The sequence below is a fragment of the Acanthaster planci genome, unplaced genomic scaffold (genome assembly GCF_054643075.1).
Source record: "Acanthaster planci isolate LZ-2023a unplaced genomic scaffold, COTS_SCS Contig160, whole genome shotgun sequence".
Lineage (NCBI taxonomy): Eukaryota > Metazoa > Echinodermata > Asteroidea > Valvatida > Acanthasteridae > Acanthaster > Acanthaster planci.
Window position 1 is genome coordinate 8,914 of NW_028257781.1, and position 24,976 is coordinate 33,889.

General features: G+C 40.8%; 1 protein-coding gene and 1 pseudogene across 1 annotated transcript; one reads left to right on the top strand and one right to left on the bottom strand.

Moving 5' to 3' along the window:
• Nucleotides 1–464: 464 nt before the first annotated feature.
• LOC110990253 (uncharacterized) lies at nucleotides 465–21,184 on the bottom strand. Its single transcript, XM_087132247.1, has 4 exons — nucleotides 21,015–21,184; nucleotides 17,270–17,413; nucleotides 1,296–1,342; nucleotides 465–751 (listed from the first exon to the last, which is right to left on the bottom strand). The coding sequence occupies exons 1-4, from the start codon at nucleotides 21,071–21,073 to the stop codon at nucleotides 636–638; spliced, it is 366 nt and encodes a 121-aa protein (XP_086988373.1). The 5' UTR covers nucleotides 21,074–21,184; the 3' UTR covers nucleotides 465–635.
• On the top strand, nucleotides 8,651–10,238 carry LOC147795119 (paraneoplastic antigen Ma2 homolog; annotated as a pseudogene).
• Nucleotides 21,185–24,976: the final 3,792 nt, after the last annotated feature.

Sequence of the window (24,976 nt, forward strand, 5' to 3'; positions counted from 1 at the left end):
ATAGCCCAGGCAATTCAAACTGTGTCCTTCCTCCGTGGAAAAACTGACCAGACTCACTTTTTTGCAAGAAAAGCTTATATTTGACCCGATGATTCTTCAGCAACGCAAATTATGCCATGAAGTTTATTTTCTGGGAAAATCGTGCAATGCTCAACTTATTTCATTCTCTTTAAATCTCACCTTTCAGCTAAAGATAATGTCATCAAATATGATTTGTAAGTTTTCATCCGCCTACGAAAACACAAAGATACACTCATTTTGTAAGTGAGATGTTCATTTTGACACGATATTTTTTTGCATACAGACAATTACCCCTTTAAGGACACATTGGATTTAGTTTGAGTTCAGACTCAAACGAAGGCTCCACCATGTTTATGCTCCTCCCCGCCCCCTTTCTAGTACTGCTTTATAGTTGGACGTTCGTCTCCACTATCCTCTACATAGGCTTTTATTTTCCTTTAAATGCTTAAAGGCTAATAAACTCTAAGATCGATGTCATTTTTCAGTGAGTAGTGATTTCATGCATTTGTTGAATTTTCTCAAATGTAAACAAGTCTTACAAGTCTTAGTCTTAGAAGACTGACAGTTCCAGCCCCCTATGACATAACAATTGTAACGAATAAACAATGCGCTGTCTACATACCTTCTGCTTGCTGAAGAGTTGCTAAGGGTTTTGCGCAAACAGTGCTGTTAAGACTACATTCGCCCACTTCTTCAGAGCAACGCACTGAGTTAATGTTTCTGCAGAAGGCTGACCAGAGGAATAGGAACAGTGTTCCATTTTATTTTGTTTAAGCTACGATTCTAAAAAAGAGCTTCATTTGGGTTAAACTTGGCCTCCAAATGTATGATTGCCTTATACTTTTAAATTATTCAGGATTCCCCTGTCCTGAAGTTTGAAATGGGGTGCCATTTTTGGAGCTTGAAAGCATAAGTAAAAGTGTAAAATATAAGTTCCTGTCGAATAACTACCTTTCTACTTGGATGAATAATTACATGATTTTTCATCATCCAGGTACTACGCCAAAACAGCTTTCGCTTTATAACTGACAATTGGAATTCAGCCAAATCGAGGTTTACTCGTACTCCTAAAAATATGCTTAGAGTGCATTTTCAAAGACACAGATGAAACTTCCTCTTTTGTTTTACCTTGCGTTTCACCTTAGAGTATTGGATTTCGAAAATTATTAAGGTAATTTGATAATGAAGTTCAAATACTCAAATAATAGTCACTACAAAATGGTCAGGTGGGCCCCTGGGGTGTTAAACTAAAGGCAAGTAGGCCATATACTTACGTATTCCGCAGGAGCCAGGCTTAATAGTACCATCACAGCAGACATGCCTGTAACGAAAAGATACGGAAACTCGGTAAGTCTGTAAAAAATGTGACAAGAGCTGAACCGCGCGTGACTTTCCAAGACTAGAATGACCCACCAAATGCCACCATTTCTGCACCCTTTTGATCGTTGTCAGCTTCCTACAATGACTACAATTCTTTTTCTTTTTTCTTTGTTTTTAACTCATTGACTCTCACTGACTTTTTTTTCATTTAACGTTTAGTCAATTGAACGACTTTAAATTTGCAGCAAATTGATCTGATGTGATTCTGGAGGAGTCCGGTGACAAGTCACGTGACATTAAGGGGGCACTCTTTCAAGCACTACATATCGTAAAGTACACGTTTCAACACATTGGTTGAAAATTTGCGGAGAGCCAGAAAGGGAAGAGTTCCAGATGGAAATTGATTTCGTCTGTTGGTGGTATTATTATATGACAAGTCATGTGACATATATATGATATGGACTTTATATATTCCACTGACTGATGCGTTTTCTGTATCGTCGATGTGCACTGGTTTCAGATAAATGGAACCAGGGCCGCAGCAGCTGTGCTTGTCCACAAAAACCCTCGTTTAAAAAAAAAAATTCTTGTAACTGGTATCACTTCCACTCGCGATGACGTCATCAGTCTAAGAGTCAGATATGTCATCTTTAAGTAAATATTATTATTTTCAAGCAATACTGGGAAACTTTACAAAGTACAAGGCAAGCTCTCAACTGTGACAATGACATCACGTGACAAGTCATGTTAAATTATCTTCTGAAGTGGACATCCAACTACATCGGTTGACATTCATTGTAAATTAATTAAAGTGACGTCCAGAGTAGTAGATTGTTAATGTTTACTTTTTCGTAGTTTATTGATGCCAGGTTTATTCATCACAATTGCCAACATTTTTCTCAGCCCATTCATTTTGTACACGTTATTGAGGCACTATTTGGTATTTTAGTAATCGTTGATTGTCGTCAAAGTTACAGCTAGCACTAACTATAAAACGAAGATAATACTGAAATTTTTAAGTCATGATCACGGCATAAAGCATTATTATTTAATTTTGAATATTTAAATATTCCGTTAAATTTATAAAAATTCATATAAAATTAACCGTGGCCTCCTGCAACATTCTGTTTGCAGCAAGTGGCAGGTGGCAGTGGCAGGCCAATATCTGCCTACAACACAGACGGAGCACAGTGCGTACGGTATATACTCGTGGTGCTGAGAGCAGGTCGCATTGTATGGAATGCCAACAAGTACAAATGTATTTGTGCCTTTTTCACGAGAACTTTAAAAAAAAAAAAGCAGGTTCATTTGATCCAGGATAGCCTAAAACATGGGTTTTTTTTCTTGGGGACTCCACAAACTAAACAATTTCATTACAGACGAAGAAAAACAAAAAGCACCAATTTACACTGAATTGCCATTCAAGTTACCAATTAGTATTAAAAAAGATCCTGAAGGTCCAGAAATTAATTTTTATCAATTTATTGATGCCGTCAACTGCAGTCCCTTGGAATGTCCGTAGTATTAATTTAAAGTGTTTTATATCCTTATAAACAATTTGCTTTATAAAAATGCCTCCTTCTGCAGATAAAAGTGCCTGTGGTATAATGTGATAAACTAGCCTCAGTTAAACTCTCTCCATCTCTCTAAATGAGAATAATATACAAGGAAAAAGCTCTTTTCATTATCGAATTAAAAATCCGTAACTTTTTCAGGGGAATGGCAAGACTCTGAGCCCGAGCCCGATTAAAGTAGAGAACTTAGGTGCTTTTTTTTGGTTTTATTGCTAAAATGTTTGACAGATTAATAAGGGTAATTTTCAATCAGTTCTGTTGACATTTGTGTTTACTTAATATGCAGGGTGAAAGGTGATTAACTAGGAAAATATCTATGCCTTTGCTAAATGCAGGAGTGTGAGCGCACTCCATGAGTCTTTTTGCATCTTCGATACAATGGCGCAAAAAATGTTGGAACGGTCTATCTGAGTCAATCTCCCCCAGGAAATCATCCCACATTCTGATACACTAATACTGAAACACCCGATACTAATCCGCCGTGGCGAAATACTATTAAATCCGCCCGGGCAAAATATTAATCCGCCCAGGCTAAATGTTAATCCGCCCGGGCGAAATACTAATCCGCCCCGGCGAAATAACAGGTACAAAGTTTTTTTCAATCATGTTCTGTATACGCTTTCGCACGAAAGGTATTTTTGAGTTTGCAAATATAGTATGGGGGATTTTGTCGTCGGTGCTTCATCTGTGTGAAGAAGTAAGCCCCCTATGCACTTCATGCAATTGATATCAGTGTTTTAGCTATCATCTAATGAACAATTCACAATTCACGCTTAAATCTGTTACGGCTGATTTTTTACCGAATTTTGAATAATAAGAGAACTTTTTGTCATAACTTCCAATCTGATGACGTCATCGGCCCCAAATTTCACACGAGTAAATGGGTAAAGATCATTGTCTACATCAATTTTCAGGCGATTCGGGCAAACTTTGCCAAAGGTATCTATTCAAAATTCATTTTTTTGGATTCTTAGCCTGTTGCTAGAGGGTGCTCGACAATTACGTGGCGTCATCTGTCAATGATTTGAAGAATGCTATATCCCAACAGACTAACAACGTTGAAGACACTTTGAAACCTCTTACCCTTTTTAAACAATAAGCCTACTTTCGGTATTCTGATTTGATCCACACAAGATAAATTGAAGACCGAATTTTACTCTGGCATTTGCCCAAACAGAATACTGCGGGAGGCAACGGTTGATTTTTATATGGATTTTTACATTAACAAAGTATTTGAATATTTAAAATGAAATAATAAAGCACTAGATGACGTCACCATGCCGTAATTATTTGAGTATTATATGCATCCAGGTCTTTCATTTGTGTAACTTTGAGGACCACTGGAGATGGCTAAGTTACCAAAATTGGGCCTTGAAAACGTGTACGGAGTCAATGGCTGAAATAAATATTAAAAATTCAATACAAACATCTCTTGAGGACGTCATCATGACGTCATGGTTCTATAAACATCTTTAAACTTAGGTTCTTTGTTGATGTAAGTTTGATGAAAATCCGAAGTTGCAAAAGGACCAAAGTATATGGTGGAAAAACGTGCACAAAAGAAATGGGCTTTTGGTCAGAAGAGGAAGAAGACGAAGGAAGAAACTACAGGTTATGTCTTTCTTAAAGACAGAAAAAAGGGCTTTTTTTGCATTTTGTTTCTTAATAAAAGGGCATTCCTTCTTTTTGGATACTACCACACTTGGATTTCTCACTTCTTACTCAAGCATCTATCCAAGAGTTCCCAAGGTTTTCAATGATATTTTCGGTGACCTCAATATGACATAATATTCAAACCCTTTTGGGGGTTAAGAGTTATGATGAATTAAGTTTTGCACCCGTTACATCATGTCACATTGTTTATAACATTTCACATTTCAACTATCTACAAAATTTCAGCCTAATCAGACATGTAGTCCACTATAAATAGGGCTGTAAAGAATGTGCCTTAATGTCACGTGACTAGTCACATGATGAAGTCCTCACCACATCAAGTCGTTTGTCTCAAGCTTTTCCCTTTCAAGATATCTGCAAGGTTTGAACCCAATCGGACATGTACTTCACGAAATAGACTGCTTTAACGGGTGCGTCTTTAATGTCACGTGACTTGGCACATGATGACGTCATCAACACTTCAGGTCAATGTTCTTCTAAAGCACTCCCCTTTTAAGATAAATGCAAGGTTTGAACCCAATTGGAAAGGTTCTTCACAAGATATATTGCTTTAAAGATTGCACCTTTAAAGTTGTTTGACTTGTCACGCGATTACGTTATCACCACATCACCTCATCAATGTGCATCTAAAGCCCTCCCCTTTCAAGATATCTGCATGATTCAAACCTAATCTGCTATATTCTTCACGGTACAAAGTGCTACGAAGACTGCACCTTTAATGTCACGTGATTTACTACTTTATGACGTCATCATCACATCAGGTCAGTATTTGTTTAAAGCACTCCCTTTTCAAGATATCTACTAAGTTTGCACCCAATTGGACATGCACTTCACTAGATATGTTTTAAAGAGTGCACCTTTAATGTCAGGTTATTTGTCATCTCTTGATGTCATTACCATGCATTACTATGCATTACTATTACATGCATGCAAGGTAAATGATCGTCTATAACAGATCCCTCCATAGCTGCCTACAAGATTGCAACCAATTGGATATGTACAATGAAAGTGGATGGTGTGTTCACCGAGACAAAAATAAGGAATTGGTTTTATTTGATTTAAATGATTTTGTTGTTTTGGCGTTCCATACAAATCAACGCCCCGTGTTGCATTGATATAATGGCAATTTGGCGTTCCTTACAGAATCTTACTTCAGTGCCAATTGCTTCTTCCACAGCCGAGAGTATGCCCTCACGCACTATGCGACTTCTTTGTTATCGGCAGGCATAACGTGCTCACCCGCACAAAAGCAAAACGCAGTGTAAAGCACAAATTGGCCGTGATTTCATCTATCATCTAATGGGCATTTCAATTTATACCTCTCACGGTTGATTTTTACCGAATTTTGAAAGGACTGAATAAAAAACCTTTTTATAATAACTTCCAGTCCAATGACGTAATCAGCCCCAATTTTCACACTTGTTAAATGGGTAAATATTATCATATCAACCAATTTTCAGGTGATTCCAACGACATCAGTGACATCTATTCAAAATGCATTTTTCAGAATGTTCAAGTTGTCGGTAGAGGGCGCTAAAACAATTGCGTCACATCATTAGTAGATGTTTTGAAGAGTGCAATACCCCAAGAGACTAATACCGTTGAAAACAAGTTAATATCTATTACCACTTTGAAACAGTAAGGCCACGTTTTAAATATTTAAATATTTGACATATTTAAATATTCAATATTTAATACAAAATCAGTTAATAACGTCATTATGGCGTAATTATTTTAATAATATCTTTGCCTTAGGGTCTGTGCTTGGTGTAGCTTTGATGACGATCAACGATAGGCAAGTTACTCAAAGGTGCGACAAAAACTCCTACAAAGTCAAAGGGCTGAAATAGATATTATAAAATCAATAATAAATCACTTGATGACGTCATCGTTAAATCATTGTTTTAGGACGATTTTTACCTACAGGTCCTTCATTGACGTAAGTTTGATGAAGATCCAAAGTAGTTAAGGGATAAATGTCGATGGTGGAAGAAACGTGTACAAAACAAAGGGGATTTGGGTCAGAAGGGGACGGAAAAAAGAAAAAAAAAACAAGAGTACTGTCTTTTTCGCAAAATTGCATTCATTCAAAATCGGTGATAGATATGACCTTGCTTGCAAAAGTGTTAGTCTCTGGCCAGACGGTAGTTTTTGCCAGTTCTACCAGTTTTTGCGATCCCTCTTCTTCCTCTTTACATCCATTAATAGGGCAAATCGTAATAGGTCTTTCGTATAAGGTTTGAAGCATGACGTCATGATGACGTCTCCTTTTTATTTTGATTTTTGAATTCATTTTTAATGCTTTATTCTACCCCATAGGTTTTTTGTCCACACTCGTAATACACCATGAAGAGGGGGTGCCAGGACAAAACCGTCAAAAAGACATTGTCAGGGGACACGTGACATGAAATTAAAGCTGAAGTTTTTCTCTTTAGGCTTTATACACGTTCTATTACTGAACACTCATGACTGAGTAGTCGCCAACTTCGGCTCAAGATTATTATCAGAACGAAAAGAGAAATCGTATATTGTATGCTCGGTTATCCGCTTTGAAATATACCCAAGAGTCGGAATATCAAGTAATATCTCATGAAGAAATTTCAGTTAAAGAATCACGTGACTTAAATTGTCCCCTGACAATGTCATTTTGACTTAAATTTAAAGGCGCAGTTGTTCTGCATAGGATTTTTTAGCCCATTGACTTTTTACATGTTTTCAAAGTAGCTTTTTCCTAATTTAGCAAACTTCAATTGTCAAAGTTCCAGGGAACAAAGACCCTGATACAAAAATTGCGCCGATTTTATGACGTCACGATGACGTCACCTTGTTATTTTCGAACGTTCTCCATTTCTTGACTGCTTTTCTCTCTGCTTGTGTGAGAGTACTCAGAATACCAGCTTTACAGGTACGTTTATGATCTGATTGCTGACGGTATTCCACGCAAGCCCTTTTAATCGTATCTTCTGTTTTGTTGAGATCTTCAGTAGTGACCCTATCCTTCTGTTAGCTTTATTGTTTCCTTTTGTCAAACATTTTGTTAATTTGATTAACTACGGTACCCTACGCAAGCCTTTTTCAAACTTTCGCTTTTTTTCCATGTATGTCCTAAAAGTAGTGAACGTTCCTTTTCTTTGCCTCATTATTTTCCCACGCTCCTATGGTGCAGTGTCCATCTAAATATTGTCGGTACCAAACGTGTGACTGTATAACCGGACGTTGTTGCATTGTACCGTACTAAGTAGTGACAGTACGCTTTAAATAGATATAGCCCGCTGCAAAATGGTATAGCGCCGTCTTGTGATGAGTGGGACAGCGCGCCTGTTCGGTCACTTACTTGCATGATACCATGTTCTTCGTGTGATTTCATCTTGTTACGCCAAAGTTCTGCCAATATGAAGCTAATTATTCTTGATCCGATTAAGCCTGTGGCTCTCAATTTACACCGTTAGATTGTGATTGCAGGGATTGTTGACCTACATCGTTGCTGTAGAACAATATTATAGTGTAGTGCGGAGTTCCCACAAGGCATCAAATCACAGCTGGTGGCAGTCAAGTTGAGCTGTAGCTGATATGAATGGGAGGCCACTCCAGATAGGCCATTGATATCTGCCCTGAGACCTGAACCGTGGTCAGCAGGAATCACAGGCCAGGCTGTGCAGTTCAATTATTGTGGACCAGATCTACATTGATGTACCTGAGTTCAGACGAGTAATTATCAAGCAGATTTCAAAGGATCCTCGAAGTGGGACTTATGCACCAGCAGCACCACCTTAGTTGACGAGGAATTCCGCGTTATGTGAACTGAACTGTGGATTCTCAAGCTTCCCTAGTGTTTGGACACTGACTGTTATCAGAGTTAGAACGGTAGCTAAACCGGTTGAAGAGGTTTTTTTTCTTCTTCTGCGTGCATATTTTTGTTTATTTCAGATCTCAACGAACTACTCGCCATATCCTTAATTTGTCAATTTGTGATTAATTGTCAAGGTTGTTATTGTTAAAGTTCATTAAAGGATGAAACATTTTCTAGTATTCTAAATTTGGTGAATCTAGTTGGTGGTTTAATGTTATAGTGTAACCACTGAGCACACAAGGTTCCAACGGCTTACATTCTCTGGCGACCTCGCCAGGACCGCAGTGTCCCAAATTTAGGGAGCATATTTTGTGTGTTCTTGCAAAAATAGACAAATTGTTTTGTGTTGGTTACTCTTACTGATTAAATCACCAGCTAATATCTATATGGCATACTGAGAGCCACTGGTTGAAAAGGGAACTGAATTATTTTTTTTTTTTTTTTGCTGTACATATACTAACTTTGTACCTTTTTTGTTACAACTTATCACTTAATTAATCCATTGCTGAAGTACATGTAAGTCCTTCACACGCAGGAACATGGCTGATGGTAAATATCTGTTGCGCTTACGTCGTGAGTGATGTAAGAAAGACGATATCCGAGTAGGTTATGCTCTCCTCCTTGTGAGCAGTGGTGTGCTGGACGCGTCTACAGAGTCTGTAGCCCTCAGCTTGGCGAAAACTGTCAGACATTTTGTGGATGTTTCCAGACAGGAGCGTGACAACACTACACTCCTCCTGTGCGAGTTCGAAAGGGATGTGGCAGAGGTTGTTCTCCCACCATCTGGAATCCTAAACCTCCACAATGACGACACAGATATTAAGGTGCGCATACATAGGCTAGCTGCCACCTGTACATTCAAACCTCGAGTCTTACTTAAAGACCTTCTCAAAGAGGGGCCACCTGAGGCAAGTGAAGAATTGTCAGTGGTGCCACCGGCTAAGGCTTTGACGACTTGTAGTATTTCTAGCAACAGGAAGCTGCGCCCATTTTCTGGCTCTAAAATCCCATCAAAGGATGAAGACGGGTTTGACGTGTGGATTGAGCTTGTTCAGGGGCAGTTAGATGAAGAACCAGAAGATGCTGAAAAAAGAAGACGCTTGAGAGAAGCACTTTGTCCACCAGCTGCAAACATAATAACAGATTTGCGTCGGGACCAGCCCCAGGCTACATCAGAAGATTATCTGGCAGCACTGGAGTTGGCGTTTGGCAGCACAGAATCGCCTGAAGAACTCAGGGTACAGTTTCATTCAATGCACAAGGAGCGTGGTGAATCTCCGTCTGAGTTTCTGCCCCGACTTCAGGCAATACTGCTGAAGCTGGTGAGAAAGGGGTCAACTGAGAGGGAAAGGATGAATTCACTCCTTTTGACCCAGTTCATGAAGGGAATTTTGTTTGATGAGATTCTTCTTGTCAATCTCCGTCTGAAAGCCTTGAAGGATTACCCACCAGCCTATCTGAAGCTTCTGCAGATGGTGAGGAGAGAAGACGCAGAACAACAGGCAAAGGTTTCGCGTCGTGGGGACAAACTTCAACCAGTAGTAACTGCACCAAAGCAAGCGAAGAACTTTACCCACTCAGTTGGGAAGATCAAGAAATATAACAGCCAGCAGACAGGGGAGCGCCCACACCTCTGCTACTCATGTGGTCAACAGGGTCATTTTAAGTCTATTAAGTCTATTAAGTGTATTATTGAGCCAGATCCGAAGCGGGTGAATGAGCAACTTATCACTTTCCTGCAGGGAAACAGAAAGGGGTGACTGACGGGGGCCAGTCAGGAACCCGCACCCAAGCAGTAGGTCCAACGGAAGATGTTGCCTTCCAGCCCGGAACAGACATTCCTATTGGCTTGGTTGGAACTAGTGATGTGCAGCGATGTTGTGTTGACGGTGTTTGGACCGGATGTCTGTTGGACAGTGGGTCCGAGGTTACTATAGTTTATGAGACTTTCTTCCACCAGTTGAACAGAGTGTTGAGTCTTTTGGATGGCTTGGTGCTCTGGCGTGGTGGGAATGGTCAGATACCATTTTCGTGGTGGACAAAGATTGACATTGGGTTCAGTGCTGATTTTTCTGGCACAGATTATTGTTTTTCTGTATTAGCTTTGGTTGTTCCAGATGGGCATGAATTGTCGCAGTATTCCGTGATCGTGGGGACTAACTCGAGAGCACTCGGGAACTGCTACGAATCACTTGCACGGTGGGATAAAAAGGAGAGAGAAAACTACTAAGATCAGTGTCAGATGTCAGAGGATCTATCAAGATTTCGACATTTCCCGGGAAGTTGGATCAGATAGCAAGATTGGTCTGATTAGGTCTCAAGGAAAAAGACAGCGGATTCCTGTTAAGTCACGAGTGCTGGTCTCTGGTACTATGCGGCATAGGCTGGGGAGATCGGTGACAGCGTTGCTTGATGATTCATTTCCTCACCGATTACCGAGTGGTGTAGATGTCTGTTTTTCATTAGTGCCACTAGCGGTAGGGTTCCAGAGAGTTTAGGTATGCCTCCAGAACTATACAAACCAAGACATATTCTTGCCCAACCGATGCATTGTGGCAGGTGCATTTTTGCCTACGTCTATCAGTGGTGCTGAGTGTGGACCGAATGAGAACTTCGCCTTGTCTTCTGCACGGTTTGCATGACACCACGCGACTAGTGAGGTTTCTGATCCGCATCTGCCAAAGAAGCCCAGAATGACTGGGGATGAGTTAAAGAAACTCCCATTTGTGTGGGGACCAGTTGACAAGAAGTGGAGGACACGGATTTTGAAACTTGTATATAGTCGATCTGAGATATTCTCAACTCATGAATGGGATGTAGGGTTGACAAGCGGCACTGAGCACGAGATAAGGTTCACTGATGAACAGCCGTTCAGAGAGAGGTCACGACGAGTTTAACCCGCAGACTTGGGAGATTTGCGAGACAATTTGCAGCACTTGCTCGACATTGGAGTGATAACAGAGTCAAAGAGTAGGTATGCTTCTCCGATATTTATTGTGCGTAAGAAGAAAGGCAAGTTAAGACTCTGCATTGACTATCGCACTCTCAATTCCATGACAGATCAATATACACTGTTCCATTGGTACAAGAAGCCATGGATTGTCTACACGAATGCCAGTGGTTTTCTGTTCTTGATTTAAAATCTGGTTATTATCAGATTCCGATGAAACAGGAAGATAAAGAGAAGACGGCTTTCACTTGTCCTGAAGGCTTTTTCCAATTTGAATGCCCCAAGGTGTGAAGGGGGCACCTGCCACCTTCCAGCGCCTTATAGAGCAATGTATGTCTAGGCTAAACTTGGCTGAAGTATTGTTGTATACGTATGACGTGATTGTTTTTGCATCTACCCTGAAGCAGATGGAGCAACCTCTTGGCAGAGTTTTCAGCCGACTTTCGGAGTATGGGTTGAAGACTTCACCCGAGAAGTGCCAGTTGTGTTGTTCGTCTGTGAGATACCTAAGTCACATAGTCTCTGGTGAGGGAGTCCAAACTGATCCAGAAAAGGTGGATACCATCAAGTCAGGGCCACCTCCCAGTAACACAAGACAATTACGATCCTTTTTGGGTCTGGTAGGGTATTATCTGAGGTTCATAGAGGGTTTTTCTACTATAGCCAAACCATTGCATGAGTTGACATCAGGTCACTTGAAGAAATCCTCAACACGAGGAAGACGTGAGGGTAAAGTTGGAGAGACTGGGTTGACCTTTAGTTCCTGGTGGACATTACAGTGCCAGGAGGCTTTTCAGACTCTGGAGCAGATGTTGTATTCGGTTCCGGTGCTGGCATTTGCAGGTGTGACACAGCCAGTTGTTGTGCACATAGATGCATCCCGGGATGGGTTTGTGCTGTGTCAAGAGTCTGAAGGCAAATTGCGTCCCATAGTTTATGCCAGCCGAGGGTTGACACCTTCAAAGAAGAACTATCCAGCCTCACAAACTGGAGTTCTTAGCCCTCAAATGGGCAATTGTTGAGAGATTTGGAGCAGCCCGAGGTGCCAGAGTCTTTACAGATAACAACCCCCTGACCTATATGTTGTCAACATCAAAGCTTAATGCAACAGGGCACCGCTGGCTCGCAACCGTGACAACATTTGATTTCACCAGGCACTACAAGCCGGGTCACAACAATCAAGATGCTGACGCGCTGTCTCGTCGGCCTCATGTGACTGCTACAGGCATGTCTTTCGAACAAGATCAAACGGAAGAATTCATATTCTCCAAGCAAGACTTCGAGAAGAGATTGATGAATCAAGTCCTGCTCAAGTCTTAGGAGACTCTTACAATAATGAGGTCCCGTCACCACCAACAGAGAAGAGTTGCCAGCCACTAGCATGTTCTCTGGCATTGAGTGCAGAAGCAGTCCCCCTCGATTATGACCGCCCGGCAACGCTGTCAGGTGTGGAGGGGGGAATGGATTGGAAAAAAAGAGCAAGCTGAGGATGACGGTATCAGACAGGTTGTGGAGTTTGTTACTAATCACAGGAAGCCCAAGACCCATACCATACATACATCCAAAGAGATCAGACTGATGCTAGGTCAGTTTAATAAGTTGGTATTAAGGGATGGAGTGTTGTACCGTTGTGACAGTGACTCACACGGGAAGGAGTCATATCAGTTGGTACTGCCTACTAAGTTCAGGGAACGGGCCATTATTGGACTTCACAATGAACTTGGTCATCTTGGGGCTGAGCGGGCTGTGAGCCTGGCACGCCAAAGGTTCTATTGGCCGAAGATGGCAGCCAGAAAAGAACAGTGGGTATCAAACTGTGCAAGATGTGTGTCGTACAAAACACCCCAGAAAGTAGCATCCCCTTTGGTAAACATCACAAAACCTATCCACTTGAATTGGTCTGCATTGATTTTCTGAAATTAGAGCACAGTACGTCCTAGTTGTGACAGATCACTTTTCTTGTTAAGCGCAGGCTTTTCCAACAAGAAACAAATCTTCACGCACTGTTGCTCATGTGCTCTGGGAGAAATACTTCCTGCACTATTGTTACAGCACCGGATTCATTCTGACCAAGGTAAAGAGTTCGACAACACCTTGATCAAGGAACTTGCCAATCAACTGAGAGTGAAGAAGTCAGGACTTCACCGTACCGTCCTCAGGGTGATCCTCAACCTGAGCGGTTTAATCACACACTCCTGAGTATGCTCGGTACTTTGCCTAATGACAAGAAACACAACTGGAGCAAATTCGTAGGCCCAGTAGTGTATGTGTACAATTGCACACGCAATGAGAGTACTGGTTTCTCACCGAAGTACATCATGTTAAGATCACAGCAAGTATGTTCAGGGGCTACGCCAAACTCTAAGGCATGCATAAAACTTGCTTCTGAGGAGTCAGCCAGGAAATCTGCATCACATAAACTGCGCTATGACCTCAAGGTGAGAGGAAATGACCTGAACGTCGATGACCGGGTGCTGGTTCGAAGAGTTAGGTTTAGGGGTCCAATTAAGCTGGAAGATAAGTGGAGCAATGCAGTGTATCGAGTTGTTGGTAGTCTAAGTGATGGGATTCCTGTCTACAAACTTAGGCCCGAGGATGGGTTGGGCCCTTTGAAAGTGTTACACTGCAACATGATCCTTCCAGTTGGGGTCCTCGCGGGGGAAGCAGATCCTGTTCGTGAGGCAGACACTCCAAGGCGACCAGTGACCAGACACTCCATGCAGCAACAACCTCAGCAGGTTGATCACACCCCTAAAAAGGAGGTTGATACATCTGAGCAGGGTGACTCTGTTGTTGTCACCATCTGTGAAGACGACCCTAGTGTTGGGATAACCCCGACTGGTGTGAGTCCCCTGCAGAGCATAGATGGTGATGACAGTATCGATGAAACCTCCATTGATTCTCCTCTAAGGGCTGATGCTGCCCCTTTCGTTCCCCATTCATCGCCCGGTAGCCCCCAGGGATTCACTCCATCGTTCCATGAGGTTGGTGACGCTCCAGTACATACATTTGCTGCTCAACTTTCTTCAAGTGGGACTGAACATAAAGTAGAGACAGACAGTAATACTGAGGTTTGTTCTGACACTGGAGGTCATCACGATGATAGTCCATCAATTGTGGAATTTCCTCCTGGAGTGGTCTTTGAGGAACACAGAGACAGTGTCGATGAGGAAAATTGTGAGGTAGAACCACCTTCGATGGGAGGTTCCGAGCTTTGTCCTGTTGTGGCTGGAGGAGGTACTGATGAGGTTCTTTTCCTGAGTACTGGCGATGTCAATGTACCGGAACAGAGTGATGCATTAAATGTTGGTACTGAGGTGGTGGTTGGATCTGATGTTGAAAGTGGTGGTAGTTCAGATACCAGGGAGGGTGATGAGCCACAGATTCAGACCATACCTCGTAGTCCTAATACTGAGTTGGGTTCCCAAGTAGCACAGGAAGATAGTGGAAGGAGTGAGGGTGATGGGACACGTCCCTCCAGGGACCGAGGACCTCCTAAGCGTTTCACCTACGAGGTGTTTGGCCAACCAGCATGCCGTAAGCTGAATGTTAATGCATTAGAGCAACGGCTACTGAACTTCTGTAAACCATTATTCCTGCCTACAAGGAGGAGCTGCATCGGGCGATACAGCAGTTTTAGGAGGGGGAGACGTAGCCCTTTGCAAAATGGTATAGCGCCCTCTTGTGATGAGTGGGACAGCGCGCCTGTTCGGTCACTCATTTGCTTGAGGCCATGTTTTTCGTGTGATTTCCTCTTGTTACGCCAAAGTTTTGCAAATATAAAGCCGATTGTTCTTGATGCGATTAAGCCTGTGGCTCTCAGTTTACACCCATGATTGTAATTGCAAGGGTTGTTGACCTACATCGTTGGTGTAGAACAATAATATAGTGTAGTGTGGAGTTCCCACAAGGCATCAAATCACTGGCTGGTGGCAGTCAAGTTGAACTGTAGCTGATATGAGTGGGAGGCCACTCTAGATAGGCCATTGACCTCTGCCCTCAGACCTGAACCCTTGTCAGCAGGAATCACAGGCCAGGGGACCTCTGCCCTCAGACCTGAACCGTGGTCAGCAGGAATTACAGGCCCGGCTGTGCAGTTCAATTAGTGTGGGCCAGATCTACATTGCTGTACCTGAGTTCAGAGGAGGAACCACCAAGCAGATTTCAAAGGATCCTCAAAGTGGGACTTGTGCACCAGCAGCACCATCTGAGTTGACGAGGAATTCCGCGTTATGTGAACTGAATTGCTGATTCTCAAGCCTCCCTAGTGTTTGGACACTGACTGTTATCAGAGTCAAAATTGTAGCTAAACCGGTTGAATAGGTCTTTTTTCTTCTGCGCGCATATTTTTTTATTTCAGATCTCAAAGAACTACTGGCCATATCCTTCGATTAATTATCAAGGTTGTTATTATTAAAGTTCATTAAAGGATGAAACATTTTCTTGTATTCTAAATTTGGCGAATCTAGTTGGTGGTTCAATGTTACAGTGTAACCGCTGAACACACAAGGCTCCAACAGCTTACATACACTTTTTATTTCCTTGCGTTCTGAGTGTTTTGTAAATCTGAATTACAGCGGTAGCATACGTAGGCTTAATACTTTTCCAAGAAAAAATATAGGGTTAGCCACCTCAGTGAAGATCCACAAAAGTCTAGAAGGCAAGATACAGACAATTATAGATTATGCAAAACTTCGCGGCTGTACAGAATACCTATCTTAGAAGGGTGACCTCGTTCCGATAGAAACGACGTGTTTGGATGTACCTGCCCTAAAAAAATATAACTTTTGGGAGTGAAAAATCCCAGATAGCCGTCATGTACGCTTCACTGTGAATGAAACCTCTTGTATAGTATGGTGCACCGTTTCCAAAGGATATAATTCCACAAAACCAAGCCAAACTTAAGCAAAACCAAACACTGAACACATCACTCCAGACTATGAGCATAAGTATAAAAGCATTCTCTAGATAGTGCACAATCGGAAAACAAGTACTTTTTCCGAGTATAATAAAACCAGTCGAAGTATTATGCAATTAAAAACAGTCCACTACTTCTTCCTCGGGCAGTGTGTCAATATTTAGTTGTTACGTATGCAGTAATACTACCAAACTTTGATCCAAAGTTTGGCATGCACCAGCCTTGTTTGTGCTTCAAACTAATATCATGGTCCAAATCTATCTATCAAAATGTTGAAACTTTCGACGAGCTCTCTCAGCAGGTCAACTATTGAAGCATCATTATCGGGTTTTGTGAAATTTGGGGGATTTGGGAGTAGAAAGTCAATGAGGATTTTTGATTTCAATGAAGATTTTCACTCAGGGCTTCAGTTTATTATTGTTTAAAGATTTCATACTCATTTTCGAATCGGTTTTTGAGCTGCTAATAAAGGTAGCTTAATATGCCTGTTGATCTTCTATTTGTTCACAAGGGTAAATTTCAGATTCGTCCTATACGTCTCTCATCTTTTTGCGCCCTGCTACATAACTGGTAGTAGTCTTGGGCCAAGACAGCAGAACTGGATAGCAGACACCATCGAGCATATGCCGCGCGCTGATTTATATTAGGCCCTCTCGTGACTTTATTTCACCAATCGACGGCTATCGAGTCCACTATTGAGTTCTGCCGTCTTGGCCAAACACTATACTGGCAGTGGATGAGGGCAAAGAACTCATTTTATTCATGCGTAAATGTTGATATACAGTAGTTTATACCTTTAACCTTTCAAAAGCATGGCAGACACGATAGGAGGGCGCAATTTGGTTAGGGTTAAATGTTTTGCGTTTGCTCTAAATTTACCTACTTCAAATAGCGCCTTCTTATTGTGTCCACCATGCTTTAAAAAGGTTCATGGAAACCCGTCGCGGTTCAACCCCACTTACCTTCTGATGTACGTTGGCTGTGTTTCGTTGATGCTAGAGCCGAAAAAGTTGTCCAGTAGATGTTTTTCAGAGAGTTCGTACGCAACCTTCTCGATATAGCGATCGTTGCATGTTAGTGGGGATTGTGTTGGCACTGCAGTGCACCTGGACAAGGAAAAAAATGAGCTTCGTTATTTTGGGCAAACTGGCGATTGGTGAAGATCAGACATAAATTGTTTCAGCTTACGGACGCTCCTAGACCTCTACGTACTTGCAGTGCAGATACATAATTTTACGTACTGCCCGTAACCCCGTTATGAAGGCAAGCATTTGCACATTAAATTGGAAATGCGTTGTTAACATTGTGGTGTTTCACACAAAGGGTGGATATTATTAAGCCAGAAGTTAAGGCATTCAGAGATCTCGATCAATTGCATCTACTTCAGTGATTTTTCCCCTATTTTTAAAAATCTTTCCTGCAGTGCATACAGTACTGTTGTTGGTAGGCCTACACCTTACGAGAAACTGTCAGAATAATTATCTCGCAAATAGTTACGCATGTACTAGAGTGCCAAGAAAAGGAAAACGCCTACATGTGACAACACACAGAACATTGATACGTTGATACAAAAGAAAAAAAATGGACTCAGGGCGACCGTGATTTACCTTCGAATTATTCCCAGGTGTCAATCAGCAATGAAATTGTAACCAAAAAGAAAACCCCAGGCGTCTATTAAAAAGTTTGCCCAAATAGGTTAGAACACTATTAAAAGTCAAAGGGAAAGAGCTTAAATTATCAAGCACGGAGCATCCTACTGTGACTGCCAGCCCACCAAGGTACAGAACTCAAGCGTTGGAACTGTTACTGAGAAAAGCCCAGAAAGTTCTCAAGTCCCTCTTAAATGTAATACAATGAAAGCGACTTCGGGTCGAAAGAGCGAGGCTTTGAGACTACGTATTAAGTGTGCGCACCACAAGGGTCGCTTAAACCCTTGCCGTGATCTCGTGTCAAAGATCCGTAGGCCATAAATCATATTCACATCAACAGTAATTATCTCACCGGGGAATCCCCTACATGCATATCCCCAGCTGTGTTAATACATATTTTTTTCAAGTCTCTTCAAGTCAAATCCTACACGTTGCTTTACTGAAATGTTTCCTTTTGCCATTTATGGTTCCTTTGATCTGAGGAATTTTTGTAGGAAACTAAAGCAAAGTCCTAAAAGTATTCGGCAAAACTGAGGCATGCGAAATGTCATAGTCCATGACTGCAAAAATAGTTATGGCATAAATACAATGTATAATGACAAAACTCATTTTAAATAACATCAAATAGATATTTGATGTTATTCTTTTATAGTATCAAAAAGGTGCCAATGCAGTCCCAGTTGTAAAGAGGCAAACATAAGTTCCTGTTCTGCAAGTTGGATGATTGGAATAATTTCTCGAAAACTCCAATTGTGGATGGGATGACGACACCAAAAATGCAAAATAATTTCGTTTGTGCCACACAATTTCACAAAGTAGTGAAAAGGGTATGCATGCACTTTTCACAAGTTTACGTAAACCTGTATTCAATTTATGTCAGTTTGTGTCTGAAATGTACATCTTTTATTTGATTCTATTCAAGCAATGGTTTCACTATCTCACATCTAAAAGACACTTGACGTAAACCTCACTTTACCTCTATCAGTGTTGCAGTCAAATAATATTCGAGTACCAAGTTCTCTACGACATTTGGAACTATAGTTTAAGTACTTATTGAAAAAAAAGTGGCCTGAAGGAAAAAAAAGACAAGCAGGAAGAGGGTCAGAAAGATGGAATCGTACCAAGCTATTACACTGGCGTAACGAAGCAAAAGCTAGTGACGTACAGGGCGCATGTTTCGTTTGTTTCCTGGTTTTGTTTTATTGTTGAGTACACAACTGTCTGGAGACGTGCCCTTTTCTATTGGTCTTTTCGCTTCGTGGAAGCTTTCCGTGTTGAAATTAATATTCGACTTCATTTCCCAAAGAAAATCCTCTGGAGTCGCGAATGCTGCCTTTTTCCAAGTCGAATTTCCCAGCGTGTGATATGAAAAAAATTGCTTGGAGGGCGCAGGGCTGGCCGGGTACCTGGATGCGGTCATGCATTTGTGAATTTACGGAGACGTTGTTTTCTGGTTAAAACAATGATATTTGTGGAAACAACGTAGACGAAGATGTCTACCTACGCTTTTTGTTTGACATTGGCAAGTTCAGTTTTTATTTCATGTTTAATACGTATGTCAGGGGTTAACATGTTTTCTCGCCTGATCAACGGAGTATGCAGTTGCTACTAGACTAACCCATAATGGCGTACTGCTTGCTTATAATCATGTGCATAACTTTTTCTTTCGACATTTGTCACAGTCGGAAGGATGGCAGGTTAAAAACATATTTGTTTTAGCGATTCTTACATTTTAGCATACAAGATGCCTCAGAATAAAATTCTGTCTGCACAAAAACATTACCTGTTACTCGCATTAACAGGAAATACGAGAAAAATAGCGAAATCAGCTTTGTGAAAGTGGTTTTGTGCACAAGAGTCAATATGCACATTTATATTAATTCATTGCACAGTCACAAAATGCGTCCGTTACAAAGATTATCTGTTACTTACTGATACATTTGACAGAAAACGCATTGTAGCACAACACATTTTTAACGTGTGCTGCATGCAACTGCTGAATGTACGAACTGAGTGGTCAGCTTCACAAGGATTTCCCCTCGGTGCATTTGTACTCTTGCAACCTGCTCATTGACTTATGCATATAGGTCGGAGACTATCGCAATGTGTTTGCGGCTTTGTGTATAAGGGTAGGGGGCCAACAAATTTAAGCATCGCTTTAGTACAGAACAGCGATTTTTGCGCTCCAAAGTCGCATCGCTGAAGCTTAGGTCACGGTGTCGTTACTCCAGGAGCCCCCGATTCAAAAGGCTTCGTGAAGTGTACCAAATCGTGGACACATATTAACGGTATATATCTGCGCGAATCTGGAAGAACCTAGGCTGGTCCTTTTAGGTTGCAGATGTCAAGTGTTCCCTGTTACTTGCTGTGCAAATCTGTGTGATTGTAAAATCCTCCCCACATACACACGCCTAATCCTTGTACAAACCTGTGTGAATTCCTAATGTTCACGAGGAAATGAAATATTTGCTGCAAAAACCTTTCCCAATAGAAGACGAGATATTTGCTGTAGAAAAATATGTGAATGTCGAATATCCAAAATCAAAATAACTTCACTGTCATCAATGACAACTGCACGTAGCCGAGTGTGATCTGAGATCTACTTTTGACGCGTGCGTGTGCATTGAGAAACAGAGTTTATGCAAAGAGAGGTGCTAAGGTTGTAAATGACCCCATTTTGGTATTGTCTATTTAAGCATCCAACCTTCTTTAAAATTGGTCATACTCGACTAAACTGAGGAGTAATGTGAACTGTTAAATAATTCTTAGAGTTTGGGGAATTGGTGCTTCATCTGGAGAAAAACAATGGTTTTGCAGTATTGCCTTGGAAATTCGATTACTGCACACGTCTTTAATATTTGACCACAAATTCTGACCAAGTAATTAAAATGTGAAACTTCAAAAAATTGCCAAATTACAACGAAATCTTCTCTTCAAAATAAAGAGATATTTTCGGGAGGGGTTGTTATAATGGGCTTATATCAATAGCTTCCCGTCAAACGCAATCTTCAAACATTTGGGGACAAAACGAAAAATCGTAATAAATTACTAATCTTACCTTGTGATCCACGTAATGAGAAGAGCCAGTGCCGTGCACCGGCTAGCGATGCACACCATCGCTACACTTCTGATGTTCCGTACTCTCCTTCACGTTTCTTTTCCCCGTAGGTCAGATTCTGGCTTAACACCTAAATAACCGAGTCTCTTTGCTTTACTGGGAGCGAAACGCTTGTCAAGCTTGCGGTAGAGAGGCGAGGGGCTTTATACGGAAATGATGCATTCATTAACTGTGTACTTCGGGTGTCGTGACTGGCCAAATGAGAAAATGCTAATTTGAAAATAAAACAGCTATCCCGTTGAACAAATGCACGCAATTAAAAACTGGCTAGCTGATGCACTGCAAAACCTACGATGTTAAGTTTTAAACACCAATCGTTTCTATTCTGTTGAAATGGGATTTGGTGTTTTGGAATAGCAAAATAATTCCTTAGGCTTTGAAATTGAAAAGAAGAAGCGATGGTACATAGCCTTGGGGTCAAACTTGTTTTACAGCACATGGGTCTCTGAAAAGAAGCCTTCTAATTGGTCGATATAAAATTATCTACAGAACCAAACACAAATTACATTTTATCCAGCATAGTAATCCCATACCACAGTCAGTAGGCTTAATATTGGCGCTCCATATACCCAGTGTTCCCTCGTGAGGGCCAACTCCATACATGCACATGTACGTAAACCTGGTTTGTTTAAATGATTCCCTTCAATTTTGGCCAAAACACTCTACGTGTACATTTGCATGCCGGTCGTTTTTGAAAGGGGTAAAATTGACAGTAAAAACGTTCATACATTTCTTGCCTATATGGGGCTATCTTCAGAAAAATACAATGGTTTCATAATTTATTGCTTCTTAACAAAGGCCTAGGCCTACGCTACATAGGGCCAGGACCCTAACTCTGTGGTAAATGTATATGCAGTACATACAAGTGGTCTGTATTGGTCTATTGTTTTAAAGTGGGTATTAGAGTTTGAAGATTACTGACCCCTGTGACTTATTCATTTACTTGCAATTCCCAGCTCCATAGGTTTTTACCCAAGAACTGCAAGTGACATTACCCTGGAAATAATCTCCAGTGAATCAGACAATACAAGCAGATCCTCCTCACCCAAAGATACCAACAGGTGGGTCTACCCAGTGGCTCTATGACACTTGTTCTTTCAAGTAGTTCCAATGGAGAATGATTATGTGACATGTTTGAATTAATAATAATAATACAGCATTTATAAGGCGCCTGTATCTGGTGACCATTCAAAGGCGCCGGTCTGATGAAAGAGCCTCGGTCTCAAGAAGGAAAAGCTAGGACATAAAGGTGGGTTTTTAATCTCTGGGCAAAGAGTGTGGGGTTATGTGTTTCTCTCAGATCTACCGGGAGGGAGTTCCAAAGATGGGGGGCGGCACTTGAAAAGGCCCTGTCACCATAACTGCTCAGGCGGGATCGAGGAACAAATAGTGACTTTCCTGATGACCTCAAGCCCGACCTGGAGCTGCGAACCTGTAAGAGTGATTGTAGATAGTCTGGGGCGGAAACGTGAAGTGCTTTGAATGTGAGCAAAATGATCTTGTATTGTATTCTATACTGGATAGGCAGCCAGTGAAGGGGTGATGTGTGTGGATTTCTTATGGCCAGTAAGCAGGCGTGCAGCAGCATTCTGAACCAGTTGGAGGCGACGGAGCATGTTATTAGAGAGACCAGAAAGTAAGCTGTTGCAGAAGTCGAGTCTGGAAGTTATGAAAGCATGAATGAGCTGTTCGGCTGCCTGATTTGTAAGCATTCGCCGGATAGTAGCGATGCGCCGGAGATGAGCGTATGATGTTTGACAAATGTGTGAGACGTGTTTCTCGAAGGTCATGTGCTGATCGAACAAAACGCCAAGATTACGTGCATCTGAACACGGTACTACCTGGGCATCACCAACCTGCATGTTGAATTGAAAGCATTGCCAAAGATTTTTTATATTTAAGATTTTGTTGATCCCATTTTTGTGTGATTAGAACACACGTAAAACAAAACATTTGGCTAATTGGTATTGCTCTGTGCAAAGTTAATACATGGTTCTCGTGCTAATTGCCTTTTTTGTAATTAATAGTTATTTTACCCTATTCAGTACATGCAAAACAGAATCAAAAACAAAGTGGATGATTGAGTGGTGTCTTTTTTATAATTTTGCCTATAAATAAGCATTACCTTGACAAAAACCAAACGATGACCCTACATTCAATACAGGATATCTTAGGTTCCAATTCTAAATAGGAGTTTTCACTTACAGATTCATGGTGCAATTTACAAGCTGCAAGTTTAAGGTAAAGCACTACTTTTAAGTGGCTTGAGATACCTAATATGCCAAATTTTACAAAGTTGCCAAGTAGTACCAAATTACTGAAAGATGTATTCAACAAATATAGTAGTAATAACAATGTAATTGTACTATAGTATTTACAGGCATTCTTTTACAGTAAAAGATGAAAAAACTCCTACTCAGTTTGTTGTCAAAAAACAAAGGGATATTGTTGATGGTCTGCGATTGTCTTTGATTTGAAATTTAACAACATGTGATTCTACCCAGTATTTATCTCGCAGACATGTTCTTTTGCATTGAGCTACACTAATACTGAAAGTGCTACTTGTATCTCTCATGTCAGAGTACAGGTAAAACATAAAAGTTGCTGGTTAAGTGGTGTTAGGACATTATATACATGAACGATTTACAGTAACTGTGTTCTATTTAAAAGTTTCTAAATTAATTTTCTGTGTTCCCTTGCAGATTTTCACTGCATTCCTTTCTCTGCAGCAGTGAATTTTTTAATTATAGTAATATTATTTTTAGTTAGGATTGGTACTTTAACTTGTTTATAGTTCTAATTACACTGATCAATAAAAATCTCATCAAGTTAAGAGTCCTGTTGCCAATAATTTAATTCGAAATTTGACTAATTTGTAGAATTTCTTCAGTTTTCAGGTATTGTTCCATGCCAAATAATTCCCCAAAGACCACTACAGAAGAGATGACATTATTTGGGGTATTAATATTAACACCAGTACGAGTGTGGCTTCTAACAGTATTACCTAATACCACATTCCTTGTCCAAGAAAACACGTGGGAATTATTTTAAGTTGAACACCAAAAATATGTGTTATTTAACACCAAAAACCTCCCCAAAATAAACACCAGTAAATAATAAAATTCGACACCATCGGTGTTATTTTTAATATGGGAATTTTTTTGCAGTGTGGATCCCCCAGAATGTTGTTTTAGTTGGCACATAATAAAATTGCGGTGTGGTTGGAGAAGTCAATACAATGATTTCTGTTCACTCGGTAGGTGTTTTAACCTAGCTGCTTAAATTAAACTTACATGTTTATGACAAAAAACATTTATTTTTCCCCAAACTGCATCTGTGCAGCTGCACTGTCAACACGAAAGTCTTTGTTTAGCAATATTTTAACCCCCTTAAGCATGCCAAATTTGAATTTACACGGTCATTGTAAACAACGTACGCATTTACAAAATGGAAGATAAAAAGTATGCATTATCAAAACATGATTAGTGTCACGAGTCAGGAATTCTGCACAATTCTTTACACTGAAAGGGTAGGGCAGGGCATTGCAATGCATTTTTCATCGTGTCGAGTCTTCAGTAAATTTATCTGCCGACGTCTTGTCATTTTTAAACCACGACTTACATTTTGAATTAACTTTACTCGTATCCCTAGATACCACAGACATGCCGACTCAAATGTGAGTGAGATTTCTAACATATTGTCACGAGGCAGCACCCCAGTGAACCTTAGGGTGGTCAGGTTCACCCCATAAAGAAGAGTTAAGCATATCAAGAAGAAAATGTACCACAAAACGATAGTTGCCCACCAGAAATTTATTTTGATGATTCCAGATCAGGAAAAGAAAATCAAAAACCCTGCCAATTGTAGACAATAAAATATGTTTTACAATTTTATAATACTCG

Bases quoted from the DNA above. Each gene is read 5' to 3' on its own strand.
- LOC110990253 (XM_087132247.1), bottom strand. From the start codon at position 21,073: ATGGTGTGCATCGCTAGCCGGTGCACGGCACTGGCTCTTCTCATTACG. The intron at 17,414-21,014 runs GTAAGATTAGTA...TTCCTTGTCCAG, and splicing joins CTCATTACGTGGATCACAAG to GTGCACTGCAGTGCCAACAC. The intron at 752-1,295 runs GTAAGTATATGG...TCCTCTGGTCAG, and splicing joins GCCTGGCTCCTGCGGAATAC to CCTTCTGCAGAAACATTAAC.